We start from the raw sequence: 12,393 nt of genomic DNA on the forward strand, positions 1-12,393 counted from the left end.
TGAACAATGCAGGCCCAAGGACTGAGCCCTGGGGAACCCCACTGCTCACATCCCTTCAGGTTGAAAATGACCCATCCACCACCACTCTGTGTGTGTCCCTCTAGCCAATTTGCGACCCATCTGACTGTGTAGGCATCAACACCACAGTCGCCTAATTTTTTAATGAGAATGGGTTGAGAGAAAGTGTTGAAGGCCTTCCTAAAGTCGAAAAAGACTACGTCCACTGTGACATGTGCATCCAAGGATTTTGTGACCTGGTCGTAGAAGGCAACTAGGTTGGTCTGACAGGACCTGCCTCTAATGAACTCATGCTGATTGCCCCTAAGCATAATCTCCCCTGCTGGTCCCTTGCAGATAATTTTCTCAAAGAGCTTTCCCAGGACCGAGGTAAGACTAACAGGCCTATAGTTTTCTGGGTCTTCTTTCCTCCCTTTTTTGAAAATGGGGACCACATTGGCCCTTTTCCAGTCCTCTGGCATCTCACCAGAGCACCACAAGTGCTCGTAAAGCTGTGCCAGGGGCCCGCAATGACCTCTGCCAATTCCCTCAGCACTCTGGGGTGGAGATCATCAGGACCTGCTGATTTGAACATGTCTGGTATGTATCAATAAACTCCTTAATATCATACCATGCCATACTGCACTTTACATTTGTTCACAGTTAGGGCAGCTAGGATCTGGAACCAACTTCCAAGGGAAGTGGTGCTGCCTCCTACCTTGGGGCTCTTTAAGAGGAGGCTTGATACCTACCTAGCTGGGATCATTTGAGCCCAGTTTTTTCTCCTGCCCAGACAGACTTGAAGATCTACAAGGTCCCTTCTGACCCTACTTCTATGATTCTGTGTATTTTTGGCATAAAACATTTAGGACAGGGGTTGTCAACTGGGGGTACTCAGGAAGGCCCTAAGGGTACTCGTGAGTGGGCAGGGACAGAGCACCGCCACCTGCCACCCGCTGCCACAGCCTTCCAGGAGCAGGGCTGGGATGGGTGAGGGCAGTGTCACCCTTCTGCAGACCGCACAGGTGCTGCCTGGCCAGGCGTTGAGGGCGAGGGGGGAAGCTCACACATGGCGGCTGCTGCAACCACCCACCACTCTGTGCTGCTGCCACCCTGCATCCAGCTGCACGCCACCTGCTCCACGTCTGCCTGCTAGGGGTACACTTATTTAAAAAAGTTGAAAATGCATAATTTAGGAGAATTTAAAATTTTTCCTGCTTCTATTTTTGTAATGCCCAGGGGACTCTACAATGACCTTAAGTCCAACAGTCCTAAACAAACAGGGAGAAAAAATGCTAAACAGAAAAAACTAATTATGTCACTGTTTTAAAGGCTCTATTCATTAGGAAGTTTTGGCTAGGGAAAGACATTACACATAAATCGGTTTAAGTGATCAGAAACTGGTTTAAACCTGTAACAGAACAGATGTTCAGGGCACATAAACTAATTTGAAAATGACAAACTGGTTTGAGATAAACTTGGTTGAATGCAGTATCAGACATAACTGATTTGTGTCAAACCGGTTTATGCAATGTCTATCCCAGACCCCTTCCTGGTTTAAGTTAAATTGGAGTCCCCCAGCATCCCAGCATGCTCTCTGGGCTGGGCAGGGCTCTCTGTTCCACAGCAGGGCTGCCCCCTCTCCTCTGCTCCCTGGCTGGAGCTCCAGCAGAGACTGCAGGTGTCTGCTTTCCACCTATCCCCTCATCACTCCCTACTAAGCAGGGATTCCCCCCCTCCCCTCTGCCTTACACACACACCTGTCAGCATTAGCTAGCAGACCACATGCTGGCTACCTGTGTGCTGTGGGAGACAGGACTGTGTCCACTTAGGGCTTTTTGGAGCTAATCAACAAGTCAGCTGGTAATATCCCTCAGTTCCTTCTTTGGAACACATTGTTTAAGAAGAGCTTGAACTAATGAGAGAGGTTGTTGTTTCTGATGGGCTGCTAAATACTGATAACGGAGCTGATAAATGCTCTGTTATCGGGGGCGGATGGACCCCTCCCTAATCAGAGTGTCATGCTGGGGCCTGGCCATACCCCCCTTCAGCTTAGCACTGTGGAAGAGTAGGGAGGGCTGCTCTAATGCCCCCCAGCTTCTGGCCTGAACCATTGCAGGCATGTGCCTGAATTCCCTCAGTCCAGAGGGGATGTCTGTGTGGCTACAAACCAGTTCAGCCTAGCCAGGTTAGACTAACCTGCAAAGATTGAATCAATTCAGGCTCAGGCTTTTTGAATATCTGTCCTTACTCTTCAAGGTTAACAGTACTTTAGACACTGGATTGCTATATGTCTGCCTTTTTCAGTGGTATAAGACTGATGGTATGCTAACCTCGAAAAGGTTGTGAGAGACTGGATATCAATCCTATCAGTAGTTCACATCTGAATGTTGCCCATTTCCATGTTTATGGGTGAAAGGTAACACTTCCATGGAACTTTTTTAAAAGGGTAAAACTGTTCCTGTGTATTCAGAATATAGATGTTGGAAAGCCCCTGAGGAAAAAATAGTTTAATGAACAAATCACAGGTTGGCCTGGTATATTAGGATGAATTATTTCTCATACATTCCCACAATAGGATGCACACTATCAATTACTACTTCTTGGAAATAGTCCACCGATATTCCAGTTTCCATTTTTATCAAAAAAGTTGTGTAAGACTCACTGACTAACTGGCAACCTGGCATGGGATTGTTCCATCTTAATGACAGTAAATGATCAGGGCCTTAAGACTCGTGTAAAAGACCATTTGCAGGATTGAATAACCAATTGGGCCAGACCCTAAAGCCCTCCTTGGTCACTGCTTATTCAGGAAACCTCCTCTTTGACATAAGGATGAATTTTTCAAGAGTTGAAAATTGCAAGATTTGGCCCATAGATGTTAATTTATTGCATACTTCAGCAATCACTGAGACAGAGACATAATGTAGGCATGCATCTACAATACTTTTCCAGCGTCATTTCCAGGATTTCTGATTCAAAACTCCCACTCTTTCCTTTCATCCCAAGAAACTATAGTTCATTATTATTTTTTGTTTTACTATAAGCAGTGCTATAGTAGTGGCATTTTGCTAATTTCTCTAAAAACATATACTGAGAGATGATCAATGCCAAAAAGCTTAGCACATATTTTTAAGACAGGATGCTGGTAGTAAGTTACATTTTTTCCAGTGGGCCCCCACTAGTAAACACACAAGTTTTTTATTATAATGGTACGTTCTTTTGACTCACAGTGGAGTTAGAGATAATTAAAAATGGCATTAATATTCATACCAATTAAAATTACTGGGGCAAACTACATTTTTTAAAACTATGGTTTGCAAATCATTAAGTTCTTTATAATTACAGCATTCATTATTGAGCATTCAGACAGTTGTACAATGCAATTTCATAGGAAACCTATTTTAATTTAGTAGTAAGTCAGTGTTTTAACTTAATGTCAAAGGAGTCATTAATTTACTAAGCATTTTTCACTTGCCTTTTTTTCATCCAGGTTTGCAACTTTATCAGTTGACTGGACTTGTCTTATTTTTCTTTTTAATTAAAAAGTACTCATTTATGGTTAGGGTTGTCTAAGGGGGAAAATGTCCTTTAAAAATAACAATGAAAGCTGAATGACATGTTTTTGATCTTTTTTTTTTGTAAAAATGTTGTTTCAAAAGCTGAAATATTTTGAGGTGATGTCTGTGTTTGAATCATATTTTCATCCAGAAAGTTTGCTAATTCTGGTCGCTTCTGGTGAGAGTGAGAATTTTTAAAAAATTTGTGTGTGGGGGGGAAGTTGCTTTAAAACAAAAAAAAAAAAAGAATTTCTATGCTTCTGTTTCATTAAAACAGTTGGAAGTTTTTTTCCCATTCCACAGTGGGGGGAAAAACACTTTTGAATGTTCAAAACTGTGATGAAACAATATTCCTGTTCTTCAGTCAGCTCCGATCCAGCCTATACATTTATAGCCAGATGTTGTAAATTGTTCTGCATGGGCATAGGTGCTTGTTCTGGCTGAACACTTGACAGGATTGGGACATTAAATATGATTTTGTAGTGTTGCCTTTATTTATAGAAATAAGACTTGGGCAAAATATATTCCAGTTTGGGAATTTACTGAGCTCAGGAGATACTGGTAGGCATCAAAGACATTTGTGTGATTTAGTTTTAATTAGAGGAGAGTTCATTAAAATTTTATTATGTAATTCTGCTTTGAGAATTGAAGGAGAAGTGATGCATGAGATAAGTTGGTCAGTGGCACTTGCATGTATGTCCTTTTTTGGGGGCCAGTGAAGGTTTCATCAGGAGGAGAGATGCTTGAGACAAGTTGGTCAATGGTGCGTCCTTTCCCACACCAGGTGACTGAGCCATTGTATTTGAACTGGTTGGATAGAGGCTTTGTAATTACCAGGGATCCTGATTTTCCTCTGGTTAAAAATTGTGAATTCTATTATTTAAACCCCCACATCCCTCCTGGTGACCCTCACTTTCCAACCAAACCCTCCTGGTACCCCTCACTCCCCACTTACAACCCCCTAGCCCTGCCAGTGCACCTTGCTCACTACCCCGAGCTCCCCCCACCCCTCGCTGGTGCCCCTCACTTACCACCCACAGCCCCCTGGACCCTGCTGGGGCCCCTCACTTCCCACCCAGTGCCCCAGCCCCGCAGGAGGGGGCCAGTGACCTGAGTTCACAGCCCCCTGCTCTACCCCCAGCAGCCCCTGAGCCCCAGCTGCTGGCTATGGGAGGCAACAGCTGCTTTCTCCTCCCCTGTGGGAAGCACGGCTGGAGTGGAGCTTGTGTGGGGAGTGGATGCAGGCTGCCCGCTGCGGGTTTACCCTCCCTACCCTGCTGCTGTCCCCCCTGCTGCCCCGTGCACGAGACCTGGTGCAGCAAGGCAGAGCGGGGTGGAGAAGCTCGATGTTGCTGCCATGAGACAAGTGCTGTTATGATGAGGCATCCCCTGGCCACCTGGCAGCAGCAAGAGTGGTAGTGTGGAGTTGTGTCTCCCGCTGCTGCTGGGTGAGCAGGGGGTACCTTGCCATGGCAGCATGGGGCTTGTGGCAGCAGCATCGAGCTTCTCTGCCCCACTGGGTCTCATCCTATGGGCTGTGAAGGCCCCAGGGGGAGGGCACCAAGGCAGGGAGCCCTGAGCACATGGTGGGCAGCCTGCACCCACCCCATGCACAAAGCTGGGGGGCACATGCTCCCCCATTACCCTTCCCCTCAGGAATACATGCAGTGGTGGGAAGCCAGCCCTCTCGCTGGCCCCTGGACAACCCAGCCGCGGCTCTGTTCTGCTCCCCGCTCAGGCCTTGTGGCCATATTTCCTGCTGCGGCCCTGTGCCCAAACCCCACAAACCACCCTGGCTGGGCAGCAACTCCGGCCCCACCCAGCTGCCTCCTTCCCTCCCTCACCACTGGGGCCTCAATTCCCCCTCCACCCCACTCCCCAGACTTACCTGTGGGAGCTTCTCTCCAGGCTGCCTGGTGGCCATATGCAGGTATATATGTTCACAGTCATGTGGTGCCCTTACCTGATCACCTTCTTCCAGCTCCCCACCAGCCCCTGTTAGGCTGGAACTCTGGCAGCCTGCAAGGGGAAACCCACTGTTTCCTGCATTTAAAAAAAAAAGGAAATCTGGGTTTTTCTCCTTAAAATGAGAAAATCCAGGTTTTACCACATTTTTCCACGGTGAACAGAAAACCCGGACCCCTGGTAATTACTGAGGAATGTCTCTTATGCTAGGAGGAACAGTTTCTTTAAGCAGGATTATGCACCTGTGCAGCAATAGGCCAAACTTGTTGCATGGTCCTGCTGGCAGTAAGAGCAAAATCATGTTGTAGCAGGTGAGATGAACAATTCTTGGCATTGGTGCCAGGAACTCAACTTTCCATGATAAGTAGCTATGTTTTCTTTCCTGGAAATCTGTGTGTCTTTGGAAGAAGCTCACTCTGACATTGTGCCAGAAACACCTTTGATTGTCCCAAGGCAGGCTGGGTAGACATTTTGTTCACTGCAGACTTAGATTTCATTGTTCTGTTGCATATATTCTTTACAAGGCAGAGCATTGCCTTGGGCAGTTGTAGGGCATTGATTCATTTCAACTATGTTACCTCTTGAGCTATTTTTTATTTGGTTTTAATAAGGTATTCACTGCCTACTTACAAATGATTAACAATGCGATGTAAACATGTAAATAATTAGAATAAATGTGAAGCCTGTTGACAGATGGTTGTGGGGATGGGATTCATCAAAGAAACAGATGCAAGTAAATCCCCTCTCCTTTCTCACCTTAACTCAATTATATTTATGTTTTAAAATTAAACAAACCAATGTGTAGTATAAAGTGAGCAAACAAGTAACCTCATGAGCTGATACCACCTATGGGTCAGGAACAGGTTACATTATTGTTAATGGAGTTTTGCTATTGGTTTCGTTAGTAGGTGGACTGAAGGATCAACCTTTCTCTCAATCCTGTTGTCTGTTCTGTAGTCTTATTTTGCCAGGTTGTGCCTCACCTAGCTCTTAGGCTAGACTCCTGTAAGTAAAGGTTTATAGGATCTGACCTTTAGATTGTACCTTGAGGTAGGGACTTTGAAATTGCTCCAGAACAATATACTGTGTAAATGACTTCAGTAGAATTATTCTGACAAACTTGTATCAGGGTCATCCAGCAGAAAGAGGATGGGCCAAATTTGCAAGCTTTTGGGCACACTTACCCTTCCTCAGGCATAGGAGAATGCAAAGATTGTAAAATTTATTCTACATGAGTTGCCTAACAGAAAGCAGAAGTGTGCACAGTAACAAGAGAAAGAAATAAGGCACATTTCCCAGGCTTAAAATTGGGAGAGGGATTGACACATACCCTTGACTGCCATACCCTTTAACTTTAAATTCCTTTCTGTCTCTCTTCACTGCAGGACCAGGTTTCTTCTGTGGGCACTGGACTTCCAGCTACCTATGCCTATTGCCTGTGATGGAAGAACTTGATGTTAATGTGAGGTAGGAGACGGGAAATTTGCTGACTCTTGAGCCACAGGAGGTCAATAATGACACAGTGTGTTTGCAAAGCTGCAGGGTCTGTATCTTTCTGTTTGCCTGTGGTCTAAGGTTACTGCTAATACAGCACTATTTGATTTGGAGTTTCCTGGAGTTTGCATGATTAGGTAGTCTTACTCTGTTAGTTTTTAAAGTGGAAGTGAAGTGTGATGAATCTCACAAACTACAACTCAGGTCCTTCCCAGAGGTAACATCAAGGTAGCTTTATTGAAACCAAAGTAAATCAGTTTACTCTCTCTGAGAATCTGTTCCTTGGTTTTTTGTTCAGTATGATCTTCTAGAAATGCCGGGGTGAGTCAGAAATAACAGAGCCAAAATAACAGAGCCAAAATAACAGAATATACTTTGTCTGCATATATGTAATGCCCTGGAAACTGAAGGAATCAGAACTCATGGCAGAGGTGATACCTTTTATTAGACTAGCTAGATATTTGCAAAAAAAATTCTTTATTTGCAAGCTTTTGGGCACACTTACCCTTCCTCAGGCATAGGAGAATGCAAAGATTGTAAAATTTATTCTACATGGAAATGAAAATTCATACTTCACAGGAGAGCTGAAAGTGTTGTAAAATATCCTGGTTGGAATAGTTCATTTTGTGCAAATTAAGCTCAGATAAAAGTTGGAACAGTCGATTTACCTCAATGTTGTCAGGTCAGTTGAAGTAAATAAACCTATTCCAACATTGAGGAACAGTATCTTTTCCATTTCTTTATGTTTTAGTTTATTTTTTTCAAAGCAGCATTTCTCTGAACTGTTCCCTTACATTTACTTGCCAGGATACTGAATGACAGGTATCTGAGAAATTCCACTGAGCAGACTGATCAAATGCAGGTAGATCAAATGCACGTGTTCTCATTTTCCAGGAAGTATTTCCTCAGTGAGTTGCCTAACAGAAAGCAGAAGTGTGCACAGAAAGAAATAAGGCACATTTCCCAGGCTTAAAATTGGGAGAGGGATTGACGCATCATTTAGCTATGTTAAAAGAAAGCATCCTGTTGAATAAAAGAGGAGCGGACGTAAGGGAGTTTTCTTCACTGGGCACTTTTTTCTTCTCTAGTGCAGAGGTAAAAGCAGAGGGTGCTTCCATGGAGGCAAATGGAGTTATACCAGGATAAAAACAAGCACCAGCTATGCATAACTTGAGCACCTGTTGTTGGAGGAGGAAAGTATGAAACTAGAATCTATTCAGAAACTTCGTGTCTTCATCTTTTCCTTTGGGATTGAAATAATGATTTCTTGGACCCTCTTTAGATGAAGTGTTCATTGCCTAACTCTGTTGCTATTGGTGATCCCACTGGTAAACCCTGCCATCTCAGATTTCTTGTTCATGGACTTGGGGCAAGATAATTACTTCAGCAAATCATCCCAGTCTCACAGGCTGTGTAGGAAGATGTGAATGTAACTACGTCTCAAAGGCAATTTCTATTCTATAAAGACTCATAACAGGCTTCATTTTGGGAGCTTGTCCAACACCGTCAAATAGAATGTTTATGCTCCTCACTCGTGTCCCCATATATCAGATACTGTCGGGCCCCATAATATACTGCCCTTGACTGCTGCACAGCTGACATGGTTAGCAAATCAGAGAGTTCCATTATATATGTGTGTGTATGTGTGCGTTACACACGTAATGGAACTCTCCCATCTGTTGCCCATATATACATGTATACATACACATGCATACATATGTATCCCACACCACAAATACAGTTGTGGCAGGCTGGCCAGTGGGCTCACCGGCAGCCCGGATTGTTAGCGTGAGCCTGAAATGGCTCAGGCCAATTGGTGGAGCATTCCACCGATCAGGAGGAAGCAGGAGGCAAGCTTGCCCCATCCTGACCCAGGCGTGGGGTGAAGAAGAGGACCTGAGGGGGAACTAACCCCTCAGGCTTTCCTACTGGGCCATTTTCAATTTTCAAGGGATAAAAACCCACGTGTCCAGCACACGGGGAGCTGTTGGCAAGGGACGATGAAGACAGGGCTTGTGAAGAGCTGGTAGAGTTGACCAGCGGGGCAGAGCAGTTGCCCTAGAAGTGCCCCAGAAGACTCTGCCGCCTAGCAGGGGGCAGCAAGAGGCTATGTCCCCAGCCCCACCATGGAGGGAGCCATGGCATTGGTGCACAGATCAGTGCATGGAGGGTCTGGGAGCAGACGGGACCTCATGGCTGCATGAGGTAGTGCAGGTCTCCAACCCTGCACAAGGTAGGAGCCCAGCCTCATCAGTGCACAGAGTGGTGCACAGGGCTGTTGGAGAGCTAGAAGGGACCACAGCAGCTGCATGAGGCAGTGCGGGTCCCCAACCCTGTGCAAGGCAGGAGCTGGGTCATTGGTGCACAGATCGGTCCACAGGGCTATAGAGCTGACAGGTCGCTGCGGCTGCATGAGGCAGCGCAGGTCTCGGTGCATAGCAAGCTGAGAGAGGGCCGATAGGCCTTGGTGACTGCACCAGGCAGCTTGGGCCTTACTCCCACGAGCAGTGACTGGACGGGTCGACCACCCCTGCAAGGGAGAACACTGAGAGTTGCGAGTTACCCGGAAAGGGGATTTCCACAGGGGAGGAGGGGCGTTCCTCACTGCGGGGGATCAAGGGGAAGCACCTGAGGGGTGGGGACAATTTGACCTTGGGCACAGAGGGGAGTCTAGGACCCCCCTGTTTGTTAAAGGTAGTATCATAGTTACGTGACCTGGGAGAGAGTAATGATGTTTTATTAGGTAACGGGATCTTTCCCTGGGTTGCCATTTTTCCTTTGGGCACAGCTGCTGTGCCATTGTTGTGGTCTGGTTCCTCACACTGTTGGGATTCCTGTTGTAACCATGCGTTCTTCTTGTTGTACTGTAAAGGACTGTAAGCTGTTTTATATCTGAACTTACTGTATGGATTATTTGTATATATGTGTGTTTCATTTGATGTAACCTGATTGCGTATGTACAATTCTTGTCCTATCATTGCCAGATATTCTTGCCATTGCTTGTTGATTAACCTGTGTTTAATCATTAAGTGCTCCTTTGCTTGCTGCCTGAAGTGAGCCCTGTCGAGGGGGGCAGAGGCTGCAGACTAACTGGAAGGCCACAGAGGACTAGGCCTGTGCCTGAGTCAAGGGTTAACAAGAGCTATTGCCTGTGTAAACCTATATCTATAAATAGCAGGTGTATATGTAGAAAGACAGACATATGTACATAAGTTCATGTTTGCAAGCTTTATATAATGCCATATCATTAAACCTGTAAATAGTTAAATATCACTGGGTGTCCCTGGTCTCGAGGCAGCTGTGCTGGAAAAGGAGGCGAGTTGGCCTGCAGCTGGGCAGCCACACTCCCCACAGTGTAACGCATCCACTGAATCCCTTCAGTTGGAGAGGGGGTACCTTCTGCGTACCACCTGGGTTACACAGTCAGTTTGGGTCTGACCCAAAGTACATTAAGTAAAAGGAAAGACTGCCATTGACTTAACAAGGATTTGACTTAGAGCCCTGTTGCACGGGACTTCTAGCATGCATTTGATTTAGGTTGTAAGCATTACCACGCTGCATTAAAAGTTAGAAAATGGTCTGAGCAGTCACATGGTAATGTTTTCTCTGATCTCTGACATGATCTCTAATACAATCTCTCTTGCACAGCTGGCTGATTGTCAGTCCCAGCCCTGGCACCGCACAGGACCTGGTTCAAAACTCAGTGCGGGGCCAGGTCTGGGACTGACAATGGAGGCTTTGTACATCAGAAGGGTCCCTGACAGATGTCACGGCTGGGTGAGGATGGCAGAATGTGCAACAGTCTGATGATAGCTGAGCATATGTAACTTAATAAAATTTGAAGATAGTCCTCCCATGAAAAGCCCTAGCTTTGCTATGATACAATTGCACTTAGCATGTTTTACTGCTTGAACATGCAGATGCTCATATTTTAAGTTCATTTAACATGTCCTAAGTGTACTGTGAGACTAGGCCCTTCGATGGTTTACTGGTTTAGGGAAAAACACCCAAACTCTTCTACTTCAATCAATACTTCTCTTTATTCCTCTTTTGTCCAACTCTGCAAATGTTTTCGGAAATCAGTACTTTAATGAATACTTAGCAGGTCACATTTATAACCTGGCAATCGATACTGAGAGGTAATGTGTTTTGCTTAATGAAATTTGTCTTGCCTTTGCTGTGCGAGTTGTGAACCACAGTGATTATTGCTATTTCTCTCTCCCTATAAAGGGAGTTAGAGTGCTGACACCAGAGAATTTCTTTATTATCCATATCTCCTGTCTTTGAAAGATATCAGAAAGCATCTCCAGTTATTGGCTGTTAGAAGTAAAAAAAATAAAAAGGAAAATATACCACTAACTTTTCAACATTTAAGTGTTTTTTTGCCCTTCACTGCAATGATAACTGTGGAAATTGCTGAATAGTGATAGTTTTATTAGTATCATTTATTAGTTATTAGCATTTGCCCACCTCTACTCATGACCTGACCAGATTGCTCTTGTGGTAGCACATCTACGCCTCTAAAAAAAAGTCTAAACTAAAATTGACACTTTTTTTTGCTGAGTAAAAAACAAACAGCAGATTATTCCTACAAGAATTAGATTTTGTAAATCCCTTGTCTCTCTCTTATGGAATTTACAACATTTTAAAATTAAATTTGTAATCTAAATAAAGTAGAAAGTAGCTCTTTAAAGAAGTGACTGGAGCTCATGCTCCTTCAGAAATGCTCTCAAAAGCTTATTATTACTTGAAAACTAAGTATTTTGTGCAGTGAGCTAATTTTGTCTCATCCAGGTGAAACTGGAAGGATATCTGATGAGAGAATTTTCATTCTCACCCAGTAAATCATCCTTTTTGTCGTTCAGTTGTTAAAAGACAGCAGAAAGCAATTTTTCCTCTTTCCGTGGGAATCTGAAAACTGTCCTAAAAAAATATTCATTTAATGTTTGCCAGTTGGTTTGATCAGTTTGACTCTGTGGTTAAGTTTCATTCCCTTGTTTACTGCAAAAATATTTTTTTCCTTGTTCTTATTGGATTTATTCCTGAACTATATAACACAGACCTTTACTTTACACTATGTTAGACAGATATATCCACTGCTTCCTTCCAGGCATATATATTTTCTTCTAACTCTGCAAATATCTAGCCATGGATTATTGTTTTTGAGAGCTATACATGTCAGCTATCAGTAGGTAGCTGATGTTTCTGTCCTTTTCTGATTCCAGTTGTTTCAGCCTGAAACAACATATTTAACATTTTTACCAAAGCAGAGTTTCTAAATTTTGTTTTAGAAAATTGCTTTAAGTCATATTGTTCAACATCTTCATTAATGATGTGGACATTGGTATTATCAGCCAACTTGGCCAGTCCGCTTCTG

General features: G+C 44.3%; 1 protein-coding gene across 1 annotated transcript in view; it reads left to right on the forward strand.

The window, feature by feature from the left end:
• HTR4 (5-hydroxytryptamine receptor 4) overlaps positions 1-12,393 on the forward strand; it is a 363,305-nt gene that overhangs the window by 113,997 nt on the left and 236,915 nt on the right. The window contains exon 2 of the mRNA XM_019506454.1: positions 6,908-6,989. Coding sequence (XP_019361999.1) covers positions 6,908-6,989 — 82 coding nt within the window. The remainder of the gene's footprint in view (positions 1-6,907; positions 6,990-12,393) is intronic.

This window comes from Gavialis gangeticus, unplaced genomic scaffold (assembly GCF_001723915.1).
Source record: "Gavialis gangeticus isolate Ggan-Ray unplaced genomic scaffold, GavGan_comp1, whole genome shotgun sequence".
NCBI lineage: Eukaryota > Metazoa > Chordata > Crocodylia > Gavialidae > Gavialis > Gavialis gangeticus.